Here is a 26,576-nt window from a genome sequence, read left to right as displayed (position 1 = left end):
TCACATTTTTTCAAAGTTTTACAAATTTGACACTTTTGCCTCGGCTGAGGTCGCTTTTGGGGGAAAGGTTCTTCATGCAGTGGTGCCTTCCGTTTAGGTTCCCTGTCTTGTCCCTCCCGTATCATCTGTGTACTCTAGCTTGGGTATTGAATCCCATTAGTAATTAAGATGATCCGTGGACTCATTGTGTCTTAAAAAAGAAATGAAAATTTATGCTTACCTGATAAATGTATTTATTTTTTGACACGATGAGTCCACGGCCCGCCCTGTTCTTATAAAGACAGGTTGTGGATTATTGTAAACTAAAGACACCTTTGCACCTTGGCTTTTCCTTTCTCTTCCTTACTTCGGTCGAATGACTGGAGTGGGAGGGAAGGGAGGAGCTATATATACAGCTCTGCTGTGGTGCTCTTTGCCTCCTCCTGCTGACCAGGAGGTGAATATCCCATTAGTAATTAAGATGATCCGTGGACTCATCGTGTCAAAAAAGAAATAAATTTATCAGGTAAGCATAAATTTTCTTTTTTATTTGTCTGTCAAATCAGTTTTATCATCCTCTATTTTAACTTTGCATAGCTTTGCTACTTTATCATTAAAGGAGAAACTACTCTTAATTGTGAGATTTGCGAAAACAATCTTTAGGTGTCAACTTATTTCTCTTAAGGACACTTACTTTTCTAGGATGAATAAGAGTTGGAATTTTTTTTATCTGATTCATCTCACCCATTGTTTTTTATAATCGTCTTATCTTTTTATCATAAGCCAAGGTTGAGAGTTTTACGAACTTAGACAAACGATTTTCTTGTTTTCTGAATAGTTTTATTTCCCCTTCTAGGCTATTAAAATAGCAAACAGGAATACTTCTTTTATTTCACTTTTGGTACAATAAGTTGCACTTTTAGTAACTCTTTTTGAATATATATATATATATATATATATATCTATATCCTAAGATATGGTGAGTCAATAGCTTCATCAATTACTGTTGGGAATATCACTCATGGCCAGCACCACAGCAAAGCTGTTAAGTATCACTTCCCTTCTCACAACCCCCAGTCCATTCTCTTTGCCTTCGGTGCATGGAGGAGGTGAAGTCTTGGTGTCTGAAGAAGATTGGATTTATTTCACTTCAATCAAGATTTTATTATTTTTAAAGCCAGAGTAGGTTTGCTCTGATCTTTCCTTTCAAGATTGGGTCTAGCCGTACTCCACATTAGCCTCTTCAGTAGGGCAGTGGTGACTTATAAGCACTTAGGATCTTGTGAAGTGGCCTTCGCTCCGTTTTCCTAATATGTTGCTGCCCTGGTATAGAAAGCCAGAGTAGGTTAACTCTGTTATTTCTTTTTTCCCACAGGTCTCTGTAAGGTGTGGCGTCCTTTCATACCAGGTGAACTGTCCTCCTGCCGGACAGCTAGATACAGGTAAGTGCCTTTTGTCTTCTGGAGCTAGGAGACTGGCACTGAAGGGGTTAAGACTCTCTGCACCTAATGTGGGGCAAGACATCCTTAATAGAGGATGGTTATTGGCAGTGAGCAGGCACTACAATTAATGTGACTATGGAGACTTAGGGGTTAACCTCCTTCACAGCCAGGAAGGGGTTAACTCTATTGAGGGTTCAGGTCTATTTTTTTAATACCTTGGCTCCTTATAGTTATCTAGAGGACAATACTAACCTAAATCTTTTATGCTGTGTTAAAACGTATACAGAGTATTTTAGAAGATAGTTTTTTCTGTTTATTTTCATTAGGGGTAAATCCTTCCCTAATTCGTTAACGGATTTTGTGCTTTTAATGCAATTTGCTTTGGTGTTTAGGTGCAGGGCTTTTGTCAAGAATTTGGCATCCCTTCCAGATCTTACATAGTAAAAAAAAAAAAAAAAATTATACACTTTGGCGGGAGACTATTAGGAGATTGAGATTTTTGTGGCGCATTTCCTATGGGGCTGGTCAGCTGTTCTTTCCGTTTTCCATCTTAATGGGAGGAGAGTCCACTACTTCATTCATTACTAGTGGGAGTCAAGAACTTGGCCACCAAGAGGAGGCAAAGACACCCCAGCCAAAGGCTTAAATACCCCCCCCCCACTCCCCTCATCCCCCAGTCATTCTTTGCCTTTCGTCACAGGAGGTTGGCAGAGAAGTGTTGGAAGATTCAGAGTAGTCTCTTAAAGAGAGTAGTACTCTTCAAAATGGGACTGAAGTTATAAGTAGTCCTGTAATCCTCTCAGTGAGAGCATGGATGAAGGTTAGAGTCCAGAGATGCAGGAGAGTCTTTCTGCGAAACCATCCCGACTCAGATTAACAGCTCCATAAGCAATCGGCGTTGACGAGTTTCGCTGCCTGCTTTTCTGCTCTTAAGTCCATGTCAGGAGCGATGCTACTACCCTGTCACACTTGAAAGGCTGTGTTCTTGGTCCACGGCATAGATTCTGGTAAGATTGTTTCATTTATACATATATGATAACATAAGAAGACAGGGACACAGTGTGTCTCCTTTATCTGTATAGAATCAAGGGTAATACCCTCAAATAGGGGGTTATTGAACAGTCAGTTTCTTAACGAGAGATCGACGCAGGCCTTTTTTTTTGGCACGTTTTCTCTCTAGTGCAGGGTCGGTCCTGCATGGAACTCCATGTGACAGAGTGTGGCCTCTTTAACTTCCTCTTTCTTGACCGGCGGTTGTAGGAGACAAAGCTGTTTCTCTGTGGTCCGGGTCATAGGAGGTGGTGAGTGCCCCGGCCTTTGGGATATAAAGGTGCCATTTAATTTTATCTTGTCCACAATTAAAGCACAAGCTATGGAGGACTTTGTTAGAGGGTACTCCCTCTTTAATTAAACCTAATAACTGTGTCTATTGTGAGGAGGTTCCGGTTGATCCGCCTGCTCAACTCTGTTCCACATGCTTAAAATTGCTATATCTAAAAAGAATAAGATATTTAGTACAACTGAGCCGTCCACCTCTGAGAGTTCTCCATCCCGCGAGGTGCGTTCCCTACACTCGTCTCCGATTGCACATGCATCTCCCCAGGGCACTACTAATCTTCCTGTGAGAGGGGCCCTTTGGCCGCCAGATTTAGCTGATCAGTTACAGACGGCGGTTTCTGCGACCTTCAATGCCTTACCTCTGCTAAGTGCAAGCGAAAGGTGAAACATAAGCTATTCGTCCCAGGGGTCATTTACTCAGCTGGGTGTCGATGACAGATTATAAGCTGATAAGGATGACTCCGACTTTTCTGAGAACATTTTCTCTTGTAAGGTGTATCCAGTCCACGGATTCATCCATTACTTGTGGGATATTCTCCTTCCCAACAGGAAGCTGCAAGAGGACACCCATAGCAGAGCTGTCTATATAGCTCCTCCCCTAACTGCCACTCCGAGTCATTCTCTTGCAGCTCTCGACAAGAAAGGAAGTATCAAGAGATATGTGGTGAATTAATGTAGTTTATCTTCAATCAAAAGTTTGTTATTTTTAACAGTACCGGCGTTGTACTGTTTTTACCTCAGGCAGAAATTAGAAGAAGAGTTCTGCCTGAGGTTTTTGATGATCTTAGCAGGTTGTAACTAAGGTCCACTGCTGTTCTCACACATAACTGAAGAGTATGGGAAAACTTCAGCTGGGGGAATGGCCTGCAGAATTAACTGCTCTGAGGTATGTTCAGTATATTTTTTTCTAGAGAGATGATAAGGTCTAGAAAATGCTGACAGTGCCTGATATATTTAAGGTAAGCCTGATTACAGTGATTTAACAAACAACTGGGATCATGCTTGCAGTAAAGGGTAATATTCATGTTACTTGCTCTTATTACTTGGTATGTAAAACGTTTGCATGATATATAAAAAAACGTTTTTTACTGAGGGTGATAAATCTTTATTTGGGGCCTAGTTTTCCACATGGCTGACTAGATTTCTCCTTGGAGTAGTTATTTAGGCCCCTTCACTTTGAGTGCTTGGTGGGAGGGGCCTATTGTCGCGCTCTAATTGCGCAGTAGTTTTTACAGTCTGAGACATCCAGCTTCCCTGAAGGAGTCCCCTGACATATAGGACCTCTGTAAAGGGTTTTTGTGCCTACAAAAGTCGTTTTATGGGCAGGTAGGAGCCACAGTAGAGCTGTGGCAGTTTGCTTGTGACTGTTTATAACGGTTTTACCGTTTTTCTGATTCGTTTTTGAACCTGAGGGGTTAATCATCCATTTGCAAGTGGGTGCAATGCTAATTTAGTCTATTATACACACTGTAAAAATTTCGTAGAGTTTACTGCTTTTTTTCACTGTTTTGCAGTTTATGTGATTGTTTTTTTTCCCTTAAAGGCACCGTACCGTTTTTTATATTCTGCTTTTTCACATTTATTAAAGTGTTTTTCAAGCTTGCTGGTCTCATTACTAGTCTGTTAAACATGTCTGACATAGAGGAAACTCCTTGTTCATTATGTTTAGAAGCCATTGTGGGAACCCCCTCTTAGAATGTGTACCAAATGCACTGATTTTACTATAAATTATAAAGACCATATTCTGGCTTTAAAAGATTTATCACCAGAGGAAATTGACAAGGGGGAAGTTATGCTGACTAACTCTCCCCATGTGTCAGAACCTATAACTCCCGCTCAAGGGACGCCAAGTACATCTAGCGCGCCCATTGCGTATACCTTACAAGACATGGCGGCAGTTATGAATCATACCCTTACAGAGGTATTGTCCAAACTGCCAGGGTTACAAGGAAAGCGAGACAGCGCTGGGGCTTGAACAAATACAGAGCTCTCTGACGCTTTAGTAGCTATGTCTGATATACCCTCACAATGTGCAGAAGCCGAAGCAGGAGAGCTTCTATCTGTGGGTGATTTTTCTGATTCACGGAAGACACTTCAACCTGACTCTATGTCTACATTTAAATTTAAGCTTGAACACCTCCGCTTGTTGCTCAGGGAGGTTTTAGCAACTCTGGATGACTGTGACGCCATTGTAGTCCCAGAGAAATTGTGTAAATTGGATAAATACTATGCAGTGCCTGTTTACACTGATGTTTTTCCAATCCCTAAGAGGTTTTCAGAAATTATTACTAAGGAATGGGATAGACCAGGTGTGCCGTTCTCTCCCCCTCCTGTTTTTAAAAAGATGTTTCCTATAGATGCCACTACACGGGACTTGTGGCAGACGGTCCCTAAGGTGGAGGGAGCAGTCTCTACCCTAGCGAAGCGTACAACTATCCCTGTCGAGGACAGTTGTGCTTTTCTAGATCCAATGGATAAAAAATTAGAGGGTTACCTTAAGAAAATTTTTATTCAACAAGGTTTTATTCTCCAGCCCCTTGCATGCATTGCCCCAGTCACTGCTGCTGCGGCCTTCTGGTTTGAGTCTCTAGAAGAGGCTCTACAGGTAGAAACCCCGTTGGATGATATCCTTGACAAGCTTAAAGCCCTTAAGCTAGCCAATTCATTTGTTTCTGATGCCGTTGTTCATTTAACCAAGCTAACGGCTAAAAATTCAGGTTTTGCTATTCAGGCGCGTAGGGCGCTATGGCTTAAATCCTGGTCAGCTGACGTTACTTCAAAGTCTAAGCTTCTCAACATTCCCTTCAAAGGGCAGACCCTATTCGGGCCTGGACTGAAGGAGATCATTTCTGATATTACTGGAGGAAAAGGTCACGCCCTTCCTCAGGATATGTCCAACAAATTAAGGACCAAACAGACTAATTTTCGTTCCTTTCGAAACTTCAAGAGTGGCGCAGCTTCAACTTCCTCTAATACAAAACAAGAGGGAAATTTTGCCCAGTCCAAACCAGTCTGGAGACCTAACCAGGCTTGGAACAAGGGAAAGCAGGCCAAAAAAAACCTGCTGCTGCCTCTAAGACAGCATGAAGGATCAGCCCCCGATCCGGAAACGGATCTAGTAGGGGGCAGACTTTCTCTCTTCGCCCAGGCTTGGGCAAGAGATGTCCAGGATCCCTGGGCGTTAGAAATTGTGTCCCAAGGATATCTTCTGGATTTCAAAGCTTCTTCCCTAAAAGGGAGATTTCATCTCTCACATTTATCTGCAAACCAGATAAAGAGAGAGGCATTCTTACATTGTGTACAAGACCTCCTAGTTATGGGAGTGATCCACCCAGTTCCAAAGGAGGAACAGGGGCAAGGCTTCTATTCAAATCTGTTTGTAGTTCCCAAGAAAGAGGGAACATTCAGACTAATCTTAGATCTCAAGATCTTAAACAAAATTCTCAGAGTCCCATCCTTCAAGATGGAGACTATTCGAACCATCCTACCTATGATCCAGGAGGGTCAATATATGACTACCGTGGACTTAAAGGATGCTTATCTTCACATTCCGATAACAGAGATCATCATCGGTTTCTCAGGTTCGCCTTACCAAGACGACATTCTGATACAGGCGTCGAATTTCAAATCGCCAGGTCCCATATGGACATTGTTCTGGCATTTCTGAGGTCTCATGGGTGGAAGGTGAACGAAGAAAAGAGTTCTGTAGAACTGAAGATTTACCTGACAGTGACCAGGTTGTCAAAACTTCTAAATTCCTGCCATGTTCTTTATTCTACTTCTCGCCCTTCAGTGGCTCAGTGTATGGAAGTAATCGGCTTAATGGTAGCGGCAATGGACATAGTGCCGTTTGCCCGCCTACATCTCAGACCGCTGCAACTGTGCATGCTCTGTCAGTGGAATGGGGATTACACAGATTTGTCCCCTCTACTAAATCTGGATCAAGAGACCAGGGATTCTCTTCTCTGGTGGCTATCTCGGGTCCATCTCTCCAAGGGTATGACCTTCCGCAGGCCAGATTGGACAATAGTAACAACAGATGCCAGCCTTCTGGGCTGGGGTGCAGTCTGGAACTCCCTGAAGGCTCAGGGCTTGTGGACGCAGGAGGATGCACTCCTTCCGATAAACATTCTGGAACTAAGAGCGATTTCTCCAACATAGGTGTGTCCGGTCCACGGCGTCATCCTTACTTGTGGGATATTCTCTTCCCCAACAGGAAATGGCAAAGAGCCCAGCAAAGCTGGTCACATGATCCCTCCTAGGCTCCGCCTACCCCAGTCATTCTCTTTGCCGTTGTACAGGCAACATCTCCACGGAGATGGCTTAGAGTTTTTTAGTGTTTAACTGTAGTTTTTCATTATTCAATCAAGAGTTTGTTATTTTCAAATAGTGCTGGTACGTACTATTTACTCAGAAACAGAAAAGAGATGAAGAATTCTGTTTGTATGAGGAAAATGATTTTAGCAACCGTAACTAAAATCCATGGCTGTTCCACACAGGACTGTTGAGAGCAATTAACTTCAGTTGGGGGAACAGTTTGCAGTCCCTTGCTGCTTGAGGTATGACACATTCTAACAAGACGATGTAATGCTGGAAGCTGTCATTTTCCCTATGGGATCCGGTAAGCCATGTTTATTACGATTGTAAATAAGGGCTTCACAAGGGCTTATTTAAACTGTAGACTTTTTCTGGGCTAAATCGATTGATTATTAACACAAATTTAGCCTTGAGGAATCATTTTATCTGGGTATTTTGATATAATAATATCGGCAGGCACTGTTTTAGACACCTTATTCTTTAGGGGCTTTCCCAAAGCATAGGCAGAGTCTCATTTTCGCGCCGGTGTTGCGCACTTGTTTTTGAGAGGCATGGCATGCAGTCGCATGTGAGAGGAGCTCTGATACTTATAAAAGACTTCTGAAGGCGTCATTTGGTATCGTATTCCCCTTTGGGTTTGGTTGGGTCTCAGCAAAGCAGATACCAGGGACTGTAAAGGGGTTTAAAGCTTAAAACGGCTCCGGTTCCGTTATTTTAAGGGTTAAAGCTTCCAAAATTGGTGTGCAATATTTTCAAGGCTTTAAGACGCTGTGGTGAAAATTTGGTGAATTTTGAACAATTCCTTCATGTTTTTTCGCAATTGCAGTAATAAAGTGTGTTCAGTTTAAAATTTAAAGTGACAGTAACGGTTTTATTTTCAAACGTTTTTTGTACTTTCTGATCAAGTTTATGCCTGTTTAACATGTCTGAACTACCAGATAGACTGTGTTCTGAATGTGGGGAAGCCAGAATTCCTATTCATTTAAATAAATGTGATTTATGTGATAATGACAATGATGCCCAAGATGATTCCTCAAGTGAGGGGAGTAAGCATGGTACTGCATCATTCCCTCCTTCGTCTACACGAGTCTTGCCCACTCAGGAGGCCCCTAGTACATCTAGCGCGCCAATACTCCTTACTATGCAACAATTAACGGCTGTAATGGATAATTCTGTCAAAAACATTTTAGCCAAAATGAACCCTTGTCAGCGTAAGCGTGGCTGCTCTGTTTTAGTTACTGAAGAGCATGACGACGCTGATATTAATATCTCTGAAGGGCCCCTAACCCAATCTGAGGGGGCCAGGGAGGTTTTGTCTGAGGGAGAAATTACTGATTTAGGGAACATTTCTCAGCAGGCTGAATCTGATGTGATTACATTTAAATTTAAATTGGAACATCTCCGCATTTTGCTTAAGGAGGTATTATCCACTCTGGATGATTGTGAAGATTTAGTCATCCCAGAGAAACTATGTAAAATGGACAAGTTCCTAGAGGTGCCGGGGCTCCCAGAAGCTTTTCCTATACCCAAGCGGGTGGCGGACATTGTTAATAAAGAATGGGAAAGGCCCGGTATTCCTTTCGTCCCTCCCCCCATATTTAAAAAATTGTTTCCTATGGTCGACCCCAGAAAGGACTTATGGCAGTCAGTCCCCAAGGTCGAGGGAGCGGTTTCTACTTTAAACAAACGCACCACTATTCCCATAGAGGATAGTTGTGCTTTCAAAGATCCTATGGATAAAAAATTAGAAGGTTTGCTTAAAAAGATGTTTGTTCAGCAGGGTTACCTTCTACAACCCATTTCATGCATTGTCCCTGTCACTACTGCCGCATATTTCTGGTTTGATGAACTGCTTAAGGTGCTCGATAGTGACTCTCCTCCTTATGAGGAGATTATGGACAGAATCAATGCTCTCAAATTGGCTAATTCTTTCACTCTAGACGCCTCTTTGCAATTGGCTAAGTTAGCGGCTAAGAACTCTGGGTTTGCTATTGTGGCGCGCAGAGCGCTTTGGTTGAAATCTTGGTCGGCTGATGCGTCTTCCAAGAACAAGCTACTAAACATTCCTTTCAAGGGGAAAACGTTGTTTGGTCCTGACTTGAAGGAGATTATCTCTGATATCACTGGGGGTAAGGGCCACGCCCTTCCTCAGGATCGGCCTTTCAAGGCAAAAAATAGACCTAATTTTCGTCCCTTTCGTAAAAACGGACCAGCCCAAGGTGCTACGTCCTCTAAGCAAGAGGGTAATACTTCTCAGGCCAAGCCAGCTTGGAGACCAATGCAAGGCTGGAACAAGGGAAAGCAGGCCAAGAAACCTGCCACTGCTACCAAGACAGCATGAAATATTGGCCCCCGATCCGGGACCGGATCTGGTGGGGGGCAGACTCTCTCTCTTCGCTCAGGCTTGGGCAAGAGATGTTCTGGATCCTTGGGCGCTAGAAATAGTCTCCCAGGGTTATCTTCTGGAATTCAAGGGACTTCCCCCAAGGGGGAGGTTCCACAGGTCGCAGTTGTCTTCAGACCACATAAAAAGACAGGCGTTCTTACATTGTGTAGAAGACCTGTTAAAAATGGGAGTGATTCATCCTGTTCCATTAAGAGAACAAGGGATGGGGTTCTACTCCAATCTGTTCATAGTTCCCAAAAAAAGAGGGAACGTTCAGACCAATCCTAGATCTCAAGATCTTAAACAAATTTCTCAAGGTCCCATCGTTCAAGATGGAAACCATTCGAACTATCCTTCCTTCCATCCAGGAAGGTCAATTCATGACCACGGTGGATTTAAAGGATGCGTATCTACATATTCCTATCCACAAGGAACATCATCGGTTCCTAAGGTTTGCATTCCTGGACAAACATTACCAGTTCGTGGCGCTTCCTTTCGGATTAGCCACTGCTCCAAGGATTTTCACAAAGGTACTAGGGTCCCTTCTAGCGGTGCTAAGACCAAGGGGCATTGCAGTAGTACCTTACCTGGACGACATTCTGATTCAAGCGTCGTCCCTTCCTCAAGCAAAGGCTCACACGGACATTGTCCTGGCCTTTCTCAGATCTCACGGCTGGAAAGTGAACGTGGAAAAGAGTTCTCTATCCCCGTCAACAAGGGTTCCCTTCTTGGGAACAATTATAGACTCCTTAGAAATGAGGATCTTTCTAACAGAGGCCAGAAAAACAAAGCTTCTGGACTCTTGTCGGATACTTCATTCCGTTCCTCTTCCTTCCATAGCTCAGTGCATGGAAGTGATCGGGTTGATGGTGGCGGCGATGGACATAGTTCCTTTTGCGCGCATTCATCTAAGACCATTACAACTGTGCATGCTCAGTCAGTGGAATGGGGACTATACAGACTTGTCTCCGAAGATACAAGTAAATCAGAGAACCAGAGACTCACTCCGTTGGTGGCTGTCCCTGGACAATCTGTCTCAAGGAATGATGTTCCACAGACCAGAGTGGGTCATTGTCACGACCGACGCCAGTCTGATAGGCTGGGGCGCGGTCCGGGGATCCCTGAAAGCTCAGGGTCTTTGGTCTCGGGAAGAATCTCTTCTACCGATAAATATTCTGGAACTGAGAGCGATATTCAATGCTCTCCAGGCCTGGCCCCAGCTTGCGAGGACCAGGTTCATACGGTTTCAATCAGACAACATGACGACTGTTGCGTACATCAACCATCAGGGGGGAACAAGGAGTTCCCTAGCGATGGAAGAAGTAACCAAAATTATTCTTTGGGCGGAGTCTCACTCCTGCCACCTGTCTGCTATCCACATCCCAGGAGTGGAAAATTGGGAAGCGGATTTTCTGAGTCGGCAGACATTGCATCCGGGGGAGTGGGAACTCCATCCGGAAATCTTTGCCCAAGTCACTCACTTGTGGGGCATTCCAGACATGGATCTGATGGCCTCTCGTCAGAACTTCAAAGTTCCTTGCTACGGGGCCAGATCCAGGGATCCCAAGGCGGCTCTAGTGGATGCACTAGTAGCACCTTGGACCTTCAAACTAGCTTATGTGTTCCCGCCATTTCCTCTCATCCCCAGGCTGATAGCCAGGATCAAGCAGGAGAGGGCGTCGGTGATCTTGATAGCTCCTGCGTGGCCACGCAGGACTTGGTATGCAGATCTGGTGAATATGTCATCGGCTCCACCTTGGAAGCTACCTTTGAGACGAGACCTTCTTGTTCAGGGTCCGTTCGAACATCCGAATCTGGTTTCACTCCAGCTGACTGCTTGGAGATTGAACGCTTGATTTTATCGAAGCGAGGATTCTCAGATTCTGTTATCGATACTCTTGTTCAGGCCAGAAAGCCTGTGACTAGAAAGATTTACCACAAAATTTGGAAAAAATATATCTGTTGGTGTGAATCTAAAGGATTCCCTTGGGACAAGGTTAAGATTCCTAGGATTCTATCCTTCCTTCAAGAAGGATTGGAAAAAGGATTATCTGCTAGTTCCCTGAAGGGACAGATTTCTGCCTTGTCGGTATTACTTCACAAAAAGCTGGCAGCTGTGCCAGATGTTCAAGCCTTTGTTCAGGCTTTGGTTAGAATCAAGCCTGTTTACAAACCTTTGACTCCTCCTTGGAGTCTCAATTTAGTTCTTTCAGTTCTTCAGGGGGTTCCGTTTGAACCCTTACATTCCGTTGATATTAAGTTATTATCTTGGAAAGTCTTGTTTTTAGTTGCGATTTCTTCTGCTAGAAGAGTCTCAGAATTATCTGCTCTGCAGTGTTCTCCTCCTTATCTGGTGTTCCATGCAGATAAGGTGGTTTTACGTACTAAACCTGGTTTTCTTCCAAAAGTTGTTTCTAACAAAAACATTAACCAGGAGATTATCGTACCTTCTCTGTGTCCAAAACCAGTTTCAAAGAAGGAACGTTTGTTGCACAATTTGGATGTTGTTCGCGCTCTAAAATTCTATTTAGATGCTACAAAGGATTTTAGACAAACATCTTCCTTGTTTGTTGTTTATTCAGGTAAAAGGAGAGGTCAAAAAGCAACTTCTACCTCTCTCTCTTTTTGGATTAAAAGCATCATCAGATTGGCTTACGAGACTGCCGGACGGCAGCCTCCCGAAAGAATCACAGCTCATTCCACTAGGGCTGTGGCTTCCACATGGGCCTTCAAGAACGAGGCTTCTGTTGATCAGATATGTAGGGCAGCGACTTGGTCTTCTCTGCACACTTTTACCAAATTTTACAAGTTTGATACTTTTGCTTCTTCTGAGGCTATTTTTGGGAGAAAGGTTTTGCAAGCCGTGGTGCCTTCCATTTAGGTGACCTGATTTGCTCCCTCCCTTCATCCGTGTCCTAAAGCTTTGGTATTGGTTCCCACAAGTAAGGATGACGCCGTGGACCGGACACACCTATGTTGGAGAAAACAGAATTTATGTTTACCTGATAAATTTCTTTCTCCAACGGTGTGTCCGGTCCACGGCCCGCCCTGGTTTTTTTAATCAGGTCTGATATTTTATTTTCTTTAACTACAGTCACCACGGTACCATATGGTTTCTCCTATGCAAATATTCCTCCTTAACGTCGGTCGAATGACTGGGGTAGGCGGAGCCTAGGAGGGATCATGTGACCAGCTTTGCTGGGCTCTTTGCCATTTCCTGTTGGGGAAGAGAATATCCCACAAGTAAGGATGACGCCGTGGACCGGACACACCGTTGGAGAAAGAAATTTATCAGGTAAACATAAATTCTGTTATTCAATGCTCTTCAGGCTTGGCCTCAGCTTGCTGCGGTCAGGTTCATCAGATTTCAGTCGGACAATATCACAACTGTAGCCTACATCAACCATCAAGGGGGAACAAGGAGTTCCCTAGCAATGTTGGAGGTTTCAAAAATAATTCTATGGGCAGAGGTTCACTCTTGCCATCTATCAGCTATCCATATCCCAGGAGTAGAAAACTGGGAGGCGGATTTTCTAAGTCGGCAGACTTTTCATCCGGGGGAGTGGGAACTCCATCCGGAGGTATTTGCACAGTTGATTCAACTTTGGGGCAAACCAGAACTGGATCTCATGGCGTCTCGTCAGAACGCCAAGCTTCCTGGTTTCGGATCCAGGTCCAGGGATCCCAAGGCAGCGCTGTTAGATGCTCTAGCAGCTCCTTGGTCCTTCAACCTGGCTTATGTGTTTCCACCGTTTCCTCTGCTCCCTCGTCTGATTGCCAAGATCAAGCAGGAGAGAGCTTTGGTGATTTTGATAGCACCTGCGTGGCCAGGCAGGACTTGGTATGCAGATTTGGTGGACATGTCATCCCTTCCCCCATGGACTCTGCCGCTGAGGCAGGACCTTCTACTTCAGGGTCCTTTCAACCATCCAAATCTAATTTGTCTGCGTCTGACTGCTTGGAGATTGAACGCTTGATTCTATCAAAGCGTGGTTTCTCTGAGTCGGTTATTGATACCTTAATTCAGGCTCGAAAGTCGGTCACCAGGAAAGTCTATCATAAGATATGGTGTAGATATCTTCCTTGGTGTGAATCCAAAGGTTACTCATGGAGTAAGGTCAGGATACCTAGGATATTATCTTTTCTCCAAGAAGGATTGGAGAAGGGATTGTCAGCTAGTTCCTTAAAGGGACAGATTTCTGCTCTGTCTATTCTTTTGCACAAGCGTCTGGCTGATACTCCAGATGTTCAGGCGTTTTGTCAGGATTTAGTTAGAATCAAGCCTGTGTTTAAACCTGTTGCTCCGCCATGGAGTTTAAATTTGGTTCTTAAGGTTCTGCAAGGGGTTCCGTTTGAACCTTTGCATTCCATAGATATTAAACTTTTATCTTGGAAAGTTCTGTTTTTAGTAGTTATCTCCTCGGCTCAAAGAGTTTCGGAGTTATCTGCTTTACAATGTGATTCCCCTTATCTCATTTTCCATGCAGATAAGGTAGTGTTACGTACCAAACCTGGTTTTCTTCCTAAGGTGGTATCTAATAAAAAAATCAATCAGGAGATTGTTGTTCCTTCACTATGTCCTAATCTGTCTTCAAAGAAGGAATATCTTTTTCACAATCTTGATGTGGTTCGTGCTTTAAAGTTTTATTTACAAGCGACCAAGGATTTTTGTCAAACATCTGCTTTGTTTGTGGTCTACTCTGGACAGAGGAGAGGCCAAAAGGCCTCGCAACTTCTCTTTCCTTTTGGCTAAGAAGTATAATCCGTTTAGCTTATGAGACTGCTGGCCAGCAGCCTCCTGAAAGAATTACAGCTCATTCCACTAGAGCGGTAGCTTCCACATGGGCTTTTAAGAATGAGGCTTCTGTTGAACAGATTTGTAAGGCGGCGACTTGGTCTTCGCTTCATACTTTTTCTACATTCTACAAATTTGATACTTTTGCTTCTTCGGAGGCTATTTTTGGGAGAAAGGTCTTACAGGCAGTGGTGCCTTCCGTTTAAGCGCCTGCCTTGTCCCTCCCTTCATCCGTGTCCTATAGCTTTGGTATTGGTATCCCACAAGTAATGGATGAATCCGTGGACTGGATACACCTTACAAGAGAAAACAAAATTTATGCTTACCTGATAAATTTATTTCTCTTGTGGTGTATCCAGTCCACGGCCCGCCCTGTCATTTTAAGGCAGGTATTTTTTATTTTTAAACCACAGTCACCACTGCACCCTATAGTTTCTCCTTTCTCTTGCTTGTCTTCGGTCAAATGACTGGGAGTGGCAGTTAGGGGAGGAGCTATATAGACAGCTCTGCTGTGGGTGTCCTCTTGCAGCTTCCTGTTGGGAAGGAGAATATCCCACAAGTAATGGATGAATCCGTGGACTGGATACACCACAAGAGAAATAAATTTATCAGGTAAGCATAAATTTTGTTTTTTCTGGGTCTGAATCGGTGACTTCTAGACCTCCGTCTGTGGAGGAGCCAGATTTGAAATTCAAGATGGAGCATTTGTGCTTTCTGCTGAAAGAGGTGCTTGCTACGTTGGAGGTTCCTGAACCGAAACTGCCAGAGGAACCTTCGATCCCTAAGCTAGATAGGTTTTATGAGGACAGGGTGGTGCCTTACTTTCCCGGTTTCCATTAAATTGGCTTATATTATTAAGAATGAATGGGAGAAACTTGGTTTGTCCTTTTCCCCTTCTACTTCTTTTAAAAAGCTGTTGCCTGTTCCGGAATCGCAGCTTGAGCTGTGGGGGGCCATTCCTAAGGTGCATGGTGCTATCGCCACGCTCACTAAGAGAACAACTATCCCACCCGAAGATAGCTCTTCGTTCAAGGAGCCCATGAATAAAAAAATTGGAGTCCATGTTGAGAAAGATGTTCCAACTCACGGTATTTGTTTTTTCAACCGGCAGCGGCGGTCGCTGCGGTGGCTGGTGCTGCTACCTATTGGTGTGATGCTCTGTCAGCTATGGTCAAGGGGGAGACTCTCCTCGTGGAGATACAGGAATGAATTAAGGCCTTAAGGGTAGCTCATTCGTTCATCTGTGATGCAAATATGCAGATTATTCGCCTGAATGCCAAGACATCAGGTTTTTCTGTTTTAGCCCGTAGGGCTCTGTGGTTAAAGTCGTGGTCTGCTGACATGACTTCCAAGTCTAGATTACTTTCCCTCCTGTTTTAAAGGGAAGGTTCTTTTTGGTCCAGCCTGGACTCTATCATATCCACGGTCACGGGTGGCAAGGGTGCTTTCCTGCCACAGGATAAGAAGAATAAGCCTAAGGGGTCTACTTTTTGTCCCTTTCGTTTGAAAAAGTTTCATCGCCAGCAGCCTGCCGTAAAGACAGAGCAGCCCAAGGGATCTTGGAAGTCAGCTAACTCTTGGAACAAGACCAAGCAGAGCAAGAAGCCCGCCGAGACAAAATCGTCATGAAGAGGCGGCCCCCGATCCGGCTCTGGATCGCGTAGGGGGCAGACTATCTCTGTTTGCGGAGGCCTGGATAAGAGACGTTCAGTATTCTTGGGTTCTGGAGGTCGTAGCTCAGGGTTACAGGATAGGGTTCAAGACACAACCGCCCAGAGGCAGATTCCTCCTGTCAAACCCATCAAGTCCAGAGAAGAGAGACGCCTTCCTAGGATACGTGAAGGATCTCTCCTCTGCCTAAACAAGTTTCTGTCAGTCCCATTGTTCAAAATGGAGACGATCCTGTCTATTCTGCCCCTAGTTAAAGAGGGAAAATTCATGATGACAATAATAGATTTGAAGGATGCTTACCTTCACGTACCAATCCACAGGGATCACTTCAGGTTCCTAAGATTCACATTTCTTGACTAACTCTTCCAGTTTAGGGCCCTACCGTTCGGTCTGGCGACTGCCCCAAGAGTCTTTACGAAGGTTCTGGGAGCGCTGCTTGCAGTAGCAAGAGCCAGAGGTATTGCAGTGGCTCCTTATTTGGACGATATCCTGGTCCAGGCTCTGTCCTGCAGTCTCGCGGAGGAACACTTGAGGGCCCTTCTCTTTCGATCACACGGATGGAAGATAAACAAAGGAAAGAGTTCCCTTCTCTCCAGCATCAGGGTAAAATTCCTGGGTATGATAATAGATTCCTAATCCATGAAGATATACTTGACAGATCAAGTATATCTTCATGGACAGTTGCAAGATTAGTCCAACTGTCTTGTTCTTCAGACCTTCTCAAGGACATCTGTGGCCAGGTGTATGGAGGTGATTTGGCTCATGGTATCTAGCATAGATGTCATTCCATATGCCAGGTTCCATCTCAGACCTCTTCAGTTGTGCTTGTTGAGACAATGGAACAGCGATTACTCGGATCTATGCCAACCTATATCTCTGGACAACCGAACGAGGGAATCCCTCTCTTGGTGGATCCGTCTGGGACAGCTGTCCCAGGGTACATCCTTTTTGAGACCATCCTGGGGAGATTGTGAGCATTCATGCAAGTCTATCAGGATGGGGAGCTTTTTGGGGTGCCAGAAAGGCACAGGGCAGCTGGACTTGAGAGTAATTGTGTCTACCGATAAATATTCTAGAACTTCGAGCGATATTCAACACTGAGGGCTTGGCCCCCCTTGGGATATTCAACGCTGTGAGGGCTTGGCCCCCCTTGGGGTCGTCCCAATTCATCAGATTCCAGTCGGGCAACATTACCTCGGTGGCCTACATAAACCATCAGGGGCGAAAGAGAAGACGGGTTGCGGTCCAGGGATCCCCAGGCAGAGCTGATAGATGCCTTAGCGGTGCCCTGGGAGTTCAACCTACTTTACATTTTTCCACTGTTGCCTCTTCTACCTCGAGTATTGTCCTGCATCAAGTAGGAGCAAGCTTCGACTATGCTGATTGCTCTGTCGTGGCCGTGGAGGACATGGTTTGCGGATCTGGTGGGGATGACATAGTCTCCTCCATGGAGGTTACCCTGTCGCAGAGATCTGCTGGTTCAAGGTCCTTTTCTACACCAAAATCTTGATTCTCTAAGGCTGACTGCGTAGAGATTGAATGCCTAGTCTTAGCCAAGAGAGGATTTTCGGAGAGAGTGATTGCTACTTTCATTCAGGCCAGGAAGCCGGTCACTCGGCGCATCTATCATAACTACTTGTCCTGGTGTGAGGAACGTGGATATCCCTGGCACAAGGTTAGGGTATCCAGGATTTAGGCTTTTCTCCAGGATGGGCTGGATAAGGGTCTTGCCGCCATATCGGTTTTATCTGTACTGTTACACAAGAAGCTAGCGGAGCTTCCTGATATTCAGTCCTTTGTTCAGGCTCTGTCTAGGATCAGACCTGTCTTTAGAAATTCTGCTTCTCCTTCGAGCTTAAACTTGGTTCTTAAGATTTTGCAGAGGGCTCCGTTTGAGCCTATGCATGCGCTTTCCATTAAAATTCTTTCCTCTAAAGTCCTATTCCTGCTGGCGATTGCATCGACTCACAGAGTCTGAGTTAGCAGCCTTGCAATGTGAGCCTCCTTACCTGGTCTTTCACGTTGATAAGGCTGTTCTTCACACTGGATTGGGGTTTCTTCCTAAGGTTGTGTCGAATTGTAACATCAATCAGGAAATAGTAGTTCCTTCTTTGTGTCCTAACCCTTCTTCGTCAAAGGAAAGGTTGATGTGGTTTGGGCCTTGAAGTTTTATCTTCAGGCCACGAAGGAGTTCAGACAGACTTCGTCTTTATTTGTTGTGTATTTGGGGAAGGGCAGAGGGCCTCTTCCACTTCACTGTCTTTTTGGTTGAGGATCGTGATCCGTCTGGAATATGAGACAGCGGGACATAAGCCTCCTCAGAGCATTACGGCTCATTTAACTAGGGCTGTGGCCTCTTCTTGGGCCTTTAAGAACAAGGCTTCTATGGAGCAGATTTGTAAGGCGGCTACTTGGTCTTCTTTACATACTTTTGCAAAATTTTAAAAATTTGATGTTTTTGCTTCGGCGGAAACAGCTTTTAGGAGATAGGTTCTGCAGGCTGTGGTGCCCTCAGTTTAGGGTCCGCCTCCTTTTGCCCTCGTGTTTTTTTCACTCAGTGTCCTCTAGAGCTTGGTTATTTGTTCCCACAAGTAATGAATGAAGCAGTGGACTCTCCTCCCGTTAAGATGGTGAACATAAATTATGCTTACCTGATAATTTCATTTCCATCTGTGGGAGGAGAGTCCACTGCTCCCGTCCGTTTCTCCAGTGGGCAGACCTAAATTTTATTTTATTCTTCTGGCACCATTTATACCCTGATATTTATCCTACTGTTCCTTGTTCCTTTGATAGAATGACTGGGGGATGAGGGGAGTGGGGGAGGTATTTAAGCTTTTGGCTGGGGTATCTTTCCCTCCTCCTGGTGGCCAGGTTCTTAATTCCCACAAGTAATGAATGAAGCAGTGGACTCTCCTCCCTCAGATGGAAATAAAATTATCAGGTAAGCATAATTTATGTTGTTGAGAAGCGGAATGATTTGTTGTTATATTGTTTTGGCTGCCCTACAAGACGTTTACGGGCGAAAAAAGGGGTTTCTTCATAAAGAGTCCACAGCTGCATTAATTACTTTTGGGAAATAAGAACCTGGCCACCAGGTGGAGGCAAAGACACCCCAGCCAATGGGTTAAATACTCCTCTCACTTACCTCATCCCCCAGTCATTCTTTGCCTTTCGTCCCAGGAGGTTGGCAGAGAAGTGTCAGAAGTTTATTTTAGTCTCTTATGGAGGGTAGTACTCTTCGACATGGGATGGGAGTTTTTAAGTAATCCAGTCAATCTCTCAGTGAGGGCTTGAATGAAAGGTAGAGTCTGGAGATGCAGGAAGAGTCTTTCTGTGAAACCATCCCGACTCATTTTAACAACTACACAAGTAATCAGCGTTGTCGAACTTCACTGTTTTCTTCTCTCAAGTCCATGGCGGAGGCAAGGCTACTATCCGTCACACTTGAAGGGCCGTGTTCCTGTTGCGCAGCGTAGATTAATGTAAGATCATTTAATTTTACTTCTTCGTGATTGTACTGTAATTAATTTGTTCCTGCGAACTCACATGAAAAATACATGGTCTCAGTGGGACTCCTAGTATCTTGGAATCAAGGGTTAATATCTCCTGTGGGGGATTATTGAACAGGGTTTTTTTAAATTATGTTTGTGATTCAATCTGCTTATGTGTAGTGTTAACTGGGCTCCTGAATTAATGTTTTCCTTTTCTTCTTTCTGCAGGGTCAGTCGTTTCTTTTTGAGTCCAATCTAAGATTCCTCCCAGGGGACAGATTTCTCCATCTAGAGTATCTGCAATCCAGGTATGATGAGAGGCATTCCTTGAACTAGGGTTCAGGACCTTCCTCTCTGGAAGTGATAGTTCCTGTCCAAGTTTGGGAACGGGATCTAGGTATTTACCTTAAGCTTCTCAGGTTCTGACCTTCAAAGTAGTATCTATTCTCCTTTGGTTCAAGAGGGCCTGTTCATTAATAACTTAGACCTGAAGGATGTGTATTTATTGTTCCCATTATTCGGGATCTTCTCAAGTTTCTGAGTTTCATCATCCTAGAAAGACTTTTAGGTCTTGGGGTATTGCAAGGGTGCTTTACTGGACAATATATGGTTCAGGTGTCATCCTTCCTTCGAGCAAACTCTTTCAAGAGATCTTGTCCAATCTACTTTCCAATGGATGGGAAATGAATCTGGAAAAGAGTTCCCTTGTTCCATCTACATTGGTGATTTTTTTTTTTTTTTGGGGGGGGGGGGCCTCAATAGATTCTCTATATAGGAGAAGATTTTAAACAGAGGTCAGATAATCGAGGATTTATTCCTTTTCCGCTCTCTGCAGTCTACTGTCCGGCCAACAGCAAGCTCTAGTGGTCCGGGAGATAGCTTAGCCATCTTGCAACCAGAAGGTTGGTAGTTTAGATCTAGCTGCAGTTGATTTTACCTTTACTTTTTAGTGACTCAACGTATGGAGGGAATTATTCTGATTGGACATCATTCCCTTTGTTATTCTCCAGAAAATGGAGAACATTCGGATCTGTCTCAGAGGATAAATCTAGATCAGTCGACAAGAGACTCTCTCCCGTAGTGGTTTTTCAGAAGTATCTGTCTCAGGGAGCGTGTTTCTGGAGACATTCCTGGGTGATGTGAATACGGACGTCAACCTGCTGGGCTGGGAAGCAGTCTGGGACTTGTTTAAGGCACAGGGATTATGGACTCAGAAGGGACTGCTCTACTCTTTAACATCTTGGAATTGAGAGAGATTTACAATGCTCTGATGGCTTGGCCTCAGTCGTCCTTAGCTTGGTTCCAGTCAGACAATATCACCTCAATGGTTTACATCAACCACCAGGGAGGAACTCTGAGTTCCTTTGCCATGTAGGAGGTGACTTGGATTGTTTAGTGGGAGGAAGCTCACAATTGCTGTCTGTCATCTACTTTCCAGGGGTGGACAATTGGGAATCGGACTTCTGAACAGACAGATATTTCATCCTGGAGGGTGGGCTCTCCATCTAGAGGTGTTCTCTAGGTAAACCCTCAAATGGGGGGTTCCGGAGTTGGCTTCTGAGGGCGTTTCGTCAAAACGCCAAGCTTCCAAGGTACGGTTCATGGTCAAGTGATCCGCAGACTGCCCTGATAGATGTTCTGGCGGTTTACTTGGGATTTCAGTCTTGCATACCTATTTCCTCTGTTCGCTCTCCTTCCATGAGTCGGTGCTCGTATCAAACAGGAGAGCGCGTCAGTGATTTTATTAGCCACTGCTTGGCATCGCAGGATCTGGTATGCAGACCTAGTGGAAATGTTGTCTCCCTTGGAGACTCCCTCTAAGGGAGGACCTTCTGATTCAGGGTACCTTCCGTCATCCAAATCCCGTTACTCTGAAGCTGACTGCTTGGTTGAACTCTTAGTTTTGTCTAAGTGTGTGTTTTTTTTTCTGAGTCGGTCATTGAGACCATGATTCAGGCTTGCATGCCAGTTGCTTGTCTTTTTCTCCAGGAAGGTCTGCAGAAGAGTTTGTCAGTCAGTACCCTGAAGGCCAGATTTCTGCATTTTCTATTTTGCTACATAAACGTCCGACGGACATGCCAGATGTGCAATCTTTTTATCAGGCCTTGGTCAGAATCAGGCCTGTTTTTGTATGTTGCTCCTCCTTAGAGCTTTAACCTTGTTCTTAAAGTTTTGCAGCAGGCTCCGTTTGAGTCATTGCTTTCCATAGATATTAAGTTATCTTGGATGTTTTTTTTTTAATTATCTTTTCTGCTCGGAGAGTGTGCAACGCTCAGCTTTGCAGTGTGATTAGCCTTATCTTATCTTTCTTGCCGATAAGGCGGTTCTTTGTACTAAGTTAGGTTCCTTCCTAAAGTGGTTTCGGACAGAAATATTAATCAGGAAATTGTTGTTCCTTCTCTATGTCCTAGTCCTTCTTTTGATAAAGAACGTTTGTTGCACAACTTGGAGGTTGTGCGTGCTTTAAAATTGTATTTACAGGCATCTAAGGATTTTCGCTAGTCTTCTGCCCTGTTCTTTTGTTTCTCTGGGAAGCATAAAGGTCAAAAATCTTCTGCTACTTCTCTTTCTCTCTGGTTGAGAAGTATAATTTGTTTTGTTTGAGACTGCTGGTCAGCAGCCTCTTTGGAGAATTATGGCTCATTCCACAAGAGCTTTCGCCTCTTCTTGGGTTTCAAAAATGAAGCTTCTGTGGAGCAGATTTGCAAGGCTGCAACTTGGTTATTTTTGCATATTCTTTCCAAATTTGATTATTTTGCCTCAAATGAGGCATCTTTTGGGGGTAAGGTTCTTCAAGCAGTGGTGCCTTCTGCCGGTCTGTCTGTCTTGTCCCTCTCTATTCATCTGTGTCCTCTAGCTTGGATATTGATTCCCAACAGTTATTGATGAAGCCGTGGACTCACCATATCTTAGTAAAGAAAACTAAATTTTTGCTTACCTGATAAATGTATTTATTTCCGGATATGGTGTCCATGGCCCCGCCCTTTATTTCAAGACAGTTATTTTTTACTAAACCACAGACACCTCTACACCTTGTGTTACTCCTTTTTTCTCCATTTCCCTTCGGTCGAATGACTGGGGTGTGTGGGAAGGGAAGTGATACTTAACAGCTTTGCTGTGGTGCTCTTTGCCTCCTCCTGCTGACCAGGAGTGATATTCCCATCAATAATTGATGAAGCTGTGGACTCCGCATATCCGGCAAGAAATAAATTTATCAGGTAAGCATACATTTTTTTTTAAATTTTTTTTTATAAACTTGACGAATAAATGATTATATTCAATTCTATATGTTGATTTAACCCTAAAGTTGTGGTTAAAGAAATTGGAAAGCACATATGTTCTTATAAGGTTAAATGTCGCCCTTAGGCCCAGTTTGACATCGCTGTCGCAAGTGAAATTATGGCTATTCTGGCACTGACCGACAGCCTTAAAGACATGAAGGACAGACTGGGGAAGATGGTTGTCGCCAATGACAAGAAAGGACATCCTGTAACAGCAGAAGATTTGGTTGGTATTCACTTAATGTTCTTGCATTACTCTAATTCGCAGTAAACTACTTATTGCTTTGAAATGTCATAAGGAAACACTTTGCCACTGAGATGATACACGCTTTTTGAGGATTTTTAAGGATGAATGAATAAAGGGAAAGACTGTTCTTAGAGGGAAATGAAACTCAAAATTATTTCATGATTCAGAGTATGCAATTCTAAAAAAACTTTGTAATTTAATTCTATTATGAAATTTGCTTTGTTCTCTTGGCATTGTTTGTGGAAGAATCAGCAGTGCACGACTGGTAGCTAATTAGCAGCTAGCTCCCAGTAGTGCATTTCTGGCCCTGAGCCTACCAATGTTTTTCAACAAAGGATACCAAGAAAACAAAGCAAAGTAGATAATAGAGGCAAAACGGAATGTTGTTTGAAATTGCATGTTCTATCTAAAGCATGAAAAAAAAGAAGGGTTGTATTCCCTTTTAAAATAAATTTGCTGTCTGTGCAGTATATTGGATTTATTAGAACCCCTGAGAATTTGGATTGCACAATTATCAATGAAAATAATTGTGCAGTCTTTATTTTTATTCATAATCGCCAATAAATACTATTTTGTTTTACTGGTGCATTGCTTGCTCAGTCTGCCGGAATTCATGCACAATGTGCTTTTTTTCAGGGTTTTCATCCTCTAAGCCATTCCATAAGAAAACCCAGCTATAATACAGTTAACACGCAAGTCTTTCATATTTGTTTATGGCACAATGACACACCCTATACTTTCAGCGGTGATAGTTTCACAGTTATAATATTATTAAACCAGCTTGATTTAAAGGCTTTTTATATTAAAGGGACATAACACCCAAATGTTGAAGCACTTAAAAGTGATGCAGTATAGCTGTAAAAAGCTGACAAAAAGAGATCACCTGAGCATCTTTGTTTAAAAAACATAATTTATGTAAGAACCTGATAAATTCATTTCTTTCATATTAGCAAGAGTCCATGAGCTAGTGACGTATGGGATATACATTCCTACCAGGAGGGGCAAAGTTTCCCAAACCTCAAAATGCCTATAAATACACCCCTCACCACACCCACAAATCAGTTTAACGAATAGCCAAGAAGTGGGGTGATAAGAAAAAAGTGCGAAGCATAAATATAAGGAATTGGAATAATTGTGCTTTATACAAAAAAATCATAACCACCACAAAAAAAGGGTGGGCCTCATGGACTCTTGCTAATATGAAAGAAATTAATTTATCAGGTAAGTTCTTACATAAATTATGTTTTCTTTCATGTAATTAGCAAGAGTCCATGAGCTAGTGACGTATGGGATAATGACTACCCAAGATGTGACTCTTCCACGCAAGAGTCACTAGAGAGGGAGGGATAAAATAAAGACAGCCAATTCCGCTGAAAAAAATCCACACCCAAAAATAAAGTTTAAATCTTATAAAGAAAAAAACTGAAAATATAAGCAGAAGATTCAAACTGAAACAGCTGCCTGAAGTACTTTTCTACCAAAGACAGCTCCAGAAGAAGAAAACACATCAAAATGGTAGAATTTAGTAAAAGTATGCAAAGAAGACCAAGTTGCTGCTTTGCAAATCTGATCAACCGAAGCTTCATTCCTAAACGCCCAGGAAGTAGAAACTGACCTAGTAGAATGAGCTGTAATCCTTTGAGGCGGAGTTCTACCCGACTCGACATAAGCATGATGAATTAAAGATTTCAACCAAGATGCCAAAGAAATGGCAGAGGCCTTCTGACCTTTCCTAGAACCGGAAAAGATAACAAATAGACTAGAAGTCTTTCGGAAATTCTTAGTAGCTTCAACATAATATTTCAAAGCTCTAACTACATCCAAAGAATGCAATGATTTCTCCTTAGAATTCTTAGGATTAGGACATAATGAAGGAACCACAATTTCTCTACTAATTTTGTTGGAATTCACAACCTTAGGTAAAAATTTAAAAGAGAAGTTTGCAACACCGCCTTATCCTGGTGAAAAATCAGAAAAGGAGACTCACAAGAAAGAGCAGATAATTCAGAAACTCTTCTGGCAGAAGAGATGGCCAAAAGGAACAAAACTTTCCAAGAAAGTAATTTAATGTCCAATGAATGCATAGGTTCAAACGGAGGAGCTTGAAGAGCCCCCAGAACCAAATTCAAACTCCGAGGAGGAGAAATTGACTTAATGACAGGTTTTATATGAACCAAAGCTTGTACAAAACAATGAATATCAGGAAGATTAGCAATCTTTCTGTGAAAAAGAACAGAAAGAGCAGAGATTTGTCCTTTCAAGGAACTTGCAGACAAACCTTTATCCAAACCATCCTGAAGAAACTGTAATATTCTCTGAATTCTAAAAGAATGCCAGGAAAAATGATGAGAAAGACACCAAGAAATATAAGTCTTCCAGACTCTCTAATATATCTCCCTAGATACAGATTTACGAGCCTGTAACATAGTATTAATCACAGAGTCAGAGAAACCTCTTTGACTAAGAATCAAGCGTTCAATCTCCATACCTTTTAAATTTAAGGATTTGAGATCCTGATGGAAAAAAAGACCTTGCGACAGAAGGTGTGGCCTTAACGGAAGAGTCCACGGTTGGCAAACCAAAACCTGTGAGGCCATGCTGGAGCTACCAGCAGAACAAACTAGCATTCCTTCAGAATCTTGGAGATTACTCTTGGAAGAAGAAATAGAGGCGGAAAGATATAGGCAGGATGATACTTCCAAGGAAGTGACAATGCATCCACTGCTTCCGCTTGAGGATCCCTGGATCTGGACAGATACCTGGGAAGTTTCTTGTTTAGATGAGAGGCCATCAGATCTATTTCTGGAAGTCCCCACCTTTGAACAATCTGAAGAAATACCTCTGGGTGAAGAGACCATTCGCCCGGATGTAACGTTTGGCGACTGAGATAATCCGCTTCCCAATTGTCTATACCTGGGATATGAACCGCAGAAACTAGACAGGAGCTGGATTCCGCCCATACCAGAATTCAAGATACTTCTTTCATAGCCAGAGGACTGTGAGTCCCTCCTTGATGATTGATGTATGCCACAGTTGTGACATTGTCTGTCTGAAAACAAATGAACGATTCTCTCTTTAGAAGAGGCCAAAACTGAAGAGCTCCAAAATATTGATCGGTAATCTCACCTCCTGAGATTCCCAAACCCCTTGTGCTGTCAGAGACCCCCACACAGCTCCCCAACCTGTAAGACTTGCATCTGTTGAAATTACAGTCCAGGTCGGAAGAACAAAAGAAGCCCCCTGAACTAAACGATGGTGATCTGTCCACCAAGTCAGAGAGTGTCGTACAATCGGTTTTAAAGATATTAATTGAGATATCTTTGTGTAATCCCTGTACCACTGGTTCAGCATACAGAGCTGAAGAGGTCGCATGTGAAAACGAGCAAAGGGGATCGCGTCCGATGCAGCAGTCATAAGACCTAGAATTTCCCTGCATAAGGCTACCGAAGGGAATGATTGTGACTGAAGGTTTCGACAAGCTGATATCAATTTTAGTCGTCTGTTGTCTGTCAAAGATAGTCATGGACACTGAATCTATCTGGAAACCTAAACAGGTTACCCTTGTCTGAGGAATCAATTAACTTTTTGGTAAATTGATCCTCCAACCATGATGTTGAAGAAACAACACA

The 26,576-nt window shown here is 43.4% G+C and overlaps 1 protein-coding gene across 1 annotated transcript in view; it reads left to right on the top strand.

Moving 5' to 3' along the window:
* MTHFD1L (methylenetetrahydrofolate dehydrogenase (NADP+ dependent) 1 like) overlaps window positions 1-26,576 on the top strand; it is a 1,099,716-nt gene that overhangs the window by 348,078 nt on the left and 725,062 nt on the right. Inside the window, exon 14 of the mRNA XM_053711891.1 lies at window positions 22,786-22,926. Within this exon, the coding sequence (XP_053567866.1) occupies window positions 22,786-22,926 (141 nt within the window). The remainder of the gene's footprint in view (window positions 1-22,785; window positions 22,927-26,576) is intronic.

The sequence above is a fragment of the Bombina bombina genome, chromosome 4, assembly GCF_027579735.1.
Source record: "Bombina bombina isolate aBomBom1 chromosome 4, aBomBom1.pri, whole genome shotgun sequence".
NCBI lineage: Eukaryota > Metazoa > Chordata > Amphibia > Anura > Bombinatoridae > Bombina > Bombina bombina.
Note: the sequence above shows the minus strand (reverse complement) of the source record. Positions and strands in the feature narration are given on the sequence as shown.